The sequence below is a fragment of the Monodelphis domestica genome, chromosome 1 (assembly GCF_027887165.1).
Source record: "Monodelphis domestica isolate mMonDom1 chromosome 1, mMonDom1.pri, whole genome shotgun sequence".
NCBI lineage: Eukaryota > Metazoa > Chordata > Mammalia > Didelphimorphia > Didelphidae > Monodelphis > Monodelphis domestica.
In genome coordinates, this window is record NC_077227.1 from 410,193,199 (window position 1) to 410,197,784 (window position 4,586).

General features: G+C 45.7%; 1 protein-coding gene across 1 annotated transcript; it reads right to left on the bottom strand.

Moving 5' to 3' along the window:
- Nucleotides 1-203: 203 nt before the first annotated feature.
- On the bottom strand, nt 204-4,242 carry SRXN1 (sulfiredoxin 1). The gene is made up of 2 exons (XM_001366301.4): nt 3,533-4,242; nt 204-3,146 (listed from the first exon to the last, which is right to left on the bottom strand). Exons 1-2 carry the CDS (start codon nt 3,809-3,811, stop codon nt 2,943-2,945), a joined length of 483 nt encoding a protein of 160 aa, XP_001366338.3. The 5' UTR covers nt 3,812-4,242; the 3' UTR covers nt 204-2,942.
- Between the last annotated feature and the right edge of the window lie 344 nt (nt 4,243-4,586).

The window sequence follows — 4,586 nt, forward strand, 5'->3', positions numbered from 1 at the left end:
GATTAAAAAAAAACGACCATCAACAAAGGAAGGAAGGAAGAACCAGTGAGGGGTATCAAGAAAGAAAGAAAAAGAGAGAGAGAGAGAGAGAGAGAGAGAGAGAGAGAGAGAGAGAGAGAGAGAGAGAGAGAGAAAGAACCAGTGAGGGGTACCAAGAAAGAAAGAGTGAGAGAAAGAGAAGGGTTAAAAAAAGAATCATAAGCTTTAGAAATAAACTAGTACAAACCTTTAATTTTAGAGGTATGTAAATTCATGCCAGGATAAGTCAAGAGATTTGCCAGAGGTCTCACAGCTCTTAAGTATCATAGGAAAATCTCAAACCAGAGTCATCTGGCTTGAGTTTGGTGCCCATTTCACTGTCCACATCTCTGAAAGCAGTGAGATTCATTTCTTTATAAATGACTTAGGAATCCATTTCATGACCTCCCTCATTATTAGCATGCTCATGTTGAGAGAAGGTAAGTTTTAAGAGCTTCACTTTGTCCCCAGAGCCTAGGAACATAGTTGATCCATAAGCAGTATTTCTTGACTGATTATGTACATGGATGTGTTTGTGGTATGTGTAAGGCTGGGGGGTCTGAGGGGAAAGAGCACTGGATTGGGTGTTGGGAGATGTGAGGTTTAAGTTGAATTTTGCCACTATCAAAGGTCTCTTCCAGCTCTTACCTATGACCCTAATTCACTCTATGACATTAGAAAAGTCACTTCCCCTCCCAGTGCCTTACTTTCCTCTTTTTAAATATGATCTCTAAGATTCTTTTGAGCTCTAACATTCTATGTTCTCAACCAGATGTTGTACATCCCTCAGAATTGTATTCTTTATTAGTATAGATGTTTCATAAATGTTTGCTGAATTGAATTGTTGAAGTTCTGTGCCAAATCTATTATTCTCTGTCCCAAGGGTCCTCCCAGGACTGAGGTCCTATGAGTTTGAGGTTGAACAGTGCCACAAGGGCAGAGTGGATCTTCAAGCCCCAGCCAGTCTACACTGGACAAGTCTCTCTAGTTGGTATAAAATTTGTCAGGTCTTGGACTGGTAGGATCATAGTGCCATCTCCTGGTGGCTCTCTATAAGAGTACAAAAGAAGCCTGGGAGATTTTTGGGGATACCAGGAGTCCTCTTCTCATTCTTCCTTCCCCATCATACTCTGAGGGTAGAAGATCAAGGGGCTCAGAAGGGACCTGTGCTTCCAATTTAGTTAATTTCCCAGAGAATCAGAAACCTGAATAGGATTTTACGGATGTTCTATAGAGGCTGATCTGACTAGGAAGAACCTACAGGATCCTGCCCAGAGAGAAGGGGTTCCCCGTTTCCTCTTCCCACTGTTTTTCAGCAGCAGACAGGTCTAGGGGACTCTGGGGTATGGCATCTACATCCCTTCTTGTCACCTTCCTTCATCAAACCATTTTTCCATCATCAACAACTTCATCATCACAAACATAATAACCACAACAATAATGATGTGACCCAGATCTGTGATTTCATTGGTTTTGGGAAACTCCTATCAAGGGAACTTTCTCAATCAATGCGAAACAGCAACTCTTCCAAAACTTAACAACAACAACAACAATAATAATGGTGATGATATACGTGCCATCTCTGATGTTGTTTTTGCTACTGGAGTTAATTCAAAGACGTCTTCAGTGATTCTACAGGAAGTGTGCTTATATAGGAATACATTTATTCAGTTATAAAAATTAGTCATTTTATCTACCTGCACAATAGCCCGAAGGAATAAGAAATATAAAAGACGAATAGCAGGAAGCAACTGGTCCCCAGACTTTCCATCTTAATCTCATCATGAGAATTAGATCACTATGATTCCCATCTCTCTGGCACTTTGAATTTTACAAAGAATTTTCCTCACAACAACTTTGAGAGGATTCTTACCACAACTTAATAGGTAAGAAAATAGAGACTTGGGAATGAGGCGACTTGCTCATGGCTCCACCTTACTCCAAGCCTAAAGTACTTTCTACTAAATTAGAATTTATTGGGGTTTTCATTTATTATTGTTGCATATGTGAATTTTCTTCCTCATATATATGTATATATATTTTCCTTAGTATCTTTTTAAAGAGGAAGAAAATTCACATAAATATATTTAATTTAAGGGGTGAGGGGCAACTAGGTAGCACAGTAGATAGAGCATCAGGCCTGAAGTCAGGAGGGCCTGAATTCAAATATGACTTTAGATACTTTGCAGCTGAGTCACCTTGGGCAAGTCTACCTTGTTTTTCTAGCCCCTGCCCTTATGTCCTGGAGTAGTTTCTAGGAGAGAAAGTAAGTTAGGTTTAAAAAAAAAAAAAGAGGGAGCAAGAGTTCCTAATTCCCATGGGGGAAAAGAATGAGAATTAAACATGGATCCCTTAGCCTCATATGAACAGGAGGTGCCCCCTCCATCCAGAAAGTTGGGAAAGGGGCATTTAGTCCCCCTCACTTCTTTTATTCCTCCCCCCAATCTTCTATCCTTTCCCTTATCACATCATCTTAGAAACATAACTATGCTCTAGTGTAGGAAGACAGCCTGACTTTAGTCAATCAGTTATAGATGAGGAGAACTAGCTGTTCACACAGGTAGTATCAAAATTGGGATCTGAACAATGTGGATTCTAATTCCAAGTTCACTCCTCTTTCCATTACACCTCACTGCTTCACACCCCACTGTGGGGTGTGACAGGGTGCTCCTTTCTGGACTTAAACCCCAGGCCAACAGCCTTCAGGTCGGAGACATGAGAGTCTAAAAATACCACTCACAGGGAAAGATTTGCTATTCCTCTTCTCTGGCCTTCAAGGAATAGCTACGTGTCAGCCTGTTCTGAGTCAGAAGTCCATTGCACGGCCTTTGTGGGGCCTAATGTTTATTTTGTTGGCTCCTCCTGGCTTCTTCAATGGTCAAACGAAGAAACATTTCAGTGGATCCAAAGGTCCATGGGGACTACTACTGCAAGTCTGGCGTGGAAGAACCCAGGTACACACGAAGGTCGGATACCGTGGACTGGACCAGCTTGGCAGGAATTGTTTCCTTGTGCAGCTCCCGGTAGGCTGCATATCTGTGGCATCCCCCGAAAGAGTAGTAGTAGTTCCCTCCTTGAGCTCCTTTGATCCATAGGACATCAATAGGCGGCACCTGGGTTGGGTCCTCCTGCGGAGGGGGAAAGTTGGGGGTGGGGAGCGGAGAGAAAAGAACACACAGATGGCCAAAATGATAAAATAGTGAGACCTTACACCTGGAAGGAACAGTGCCAACTGCGAGGCAATCCTGGGTAGAAGAAGAGTGTGGGAGCTGAAAATAGTCTAAGATACAGAATCCAGAATGTAAGCGCTAGAAAAGGGGCTTTAAAGGTTAGTTAGTCCAACGTTCCCATTTTACAGAAACTGGGGTCCGGTGAGAGACAATGACTTGTCCACTGAAGACTTCACGGAAAAATGGCAGCGTGCCGGAGCAGCTGTACTCCGATCCCCGATCCCCGGGTCTAGGGCTCGCTCCACTCCTAACCCCGCCACTTGAGCTCCCCGGAGAAACTTTACCTGGATGGTGTCCATGAGGCTCTTCACCTTGTCTGGGTCCAGCTCGGAGGGCAGCGGCCGGATGAGGACGCTCAGTGGCACATTGTGTACGGTAGCGATGGTGCCAGAATGGATGCTGCGACCCCCCGATTCAGAGGCCCGATCCTGTTCCTCTGCACCGACCTCTGGGTCCGCTCGCCCGTGGGGGCCTCCGGCTCGTAGCCCCATCCTACCCGCCACTCTCCTAGACTTCCCTAGCACCCAGACTCTAGCTCCAGCTCGGAGTGTACCATTCAACATCCAGAGGGGAATGGAGGCGAGGAGCCCCTGAAGCGTTCCCCTGCTTGGGTTCCTTTCTCAAACAGCCTTAGAATACCCTCTTTCTACTGGGCTTTCTCTTCGGACGCTGTTCTAAGAAAAACCTTTCCGAGCTCGGCTTTTTCTACACTTCCGCTCCTCCCACTTTCGCTTTACCCTCCGGGGTGTGGATGAAGTAGTAGCGTCTGGGTTGAGCCTGACTCCCGCTTAAGTTCGCAGCTAGAAGGGAGCTCTGGGCAGTGACTCAGCTCCCGGTCCGCACCTCCCCCACTCCGCCCCCCGTAACACCCCCGCTCTGCAGGAGGAAATAGAAGCTGAATATTGCAGTCTATGGATGAATCAGCAAAATAGGCCACCACCTCGTCCCGTCTCACCTCCCCCTGTTTGGTGACTTCCTGGGAGGGAACCGGCGTTCTACGGAAAGAATACTGACTTGCAGTTCAAGTACTGACTTTGCCGGGTGTGACCTTGGGCAAGTCACTTAACCTGACCGCGCTTCAGTTTCCTTGCGGTATAATAAGGGGGCTGGACTAGGTGACTTCTAAAGTCACTTCCAGCCCTAAATCTATGGGAATGGTAGGGAGAGTAGAAGTCAGGGACGTCCTGCTAGCTCCCAAGACCCCAAGCCTGGACATATGGCTTCAGTGAATGCAGCGACAACTGTCTCCCCCACATACACACTCCCGCTTTATTATTTTTGGCTCACATCATTACAGATCTTTTTTTTTTTTAACCCTTACCTTCCATGTTGGAATCA

Bases quoted from the DNA above. Each gene is read 5' to 3' on its own strand.
- SRXN1 (XM_001366301.4), bottom strand. From the start codon at position 3,811: ATGTTGAATGGTACACTCCGAGCTGGAGCTAGAGTCTGGGTGCTAGGG. The intron at 3,147-3,532 runs GTAAAGTTTCTC...CCCCCTCCGCAG, and splicing joins GCCTCATGGACACCATCCAG to GAGGACCCAACCCAGGTGCC.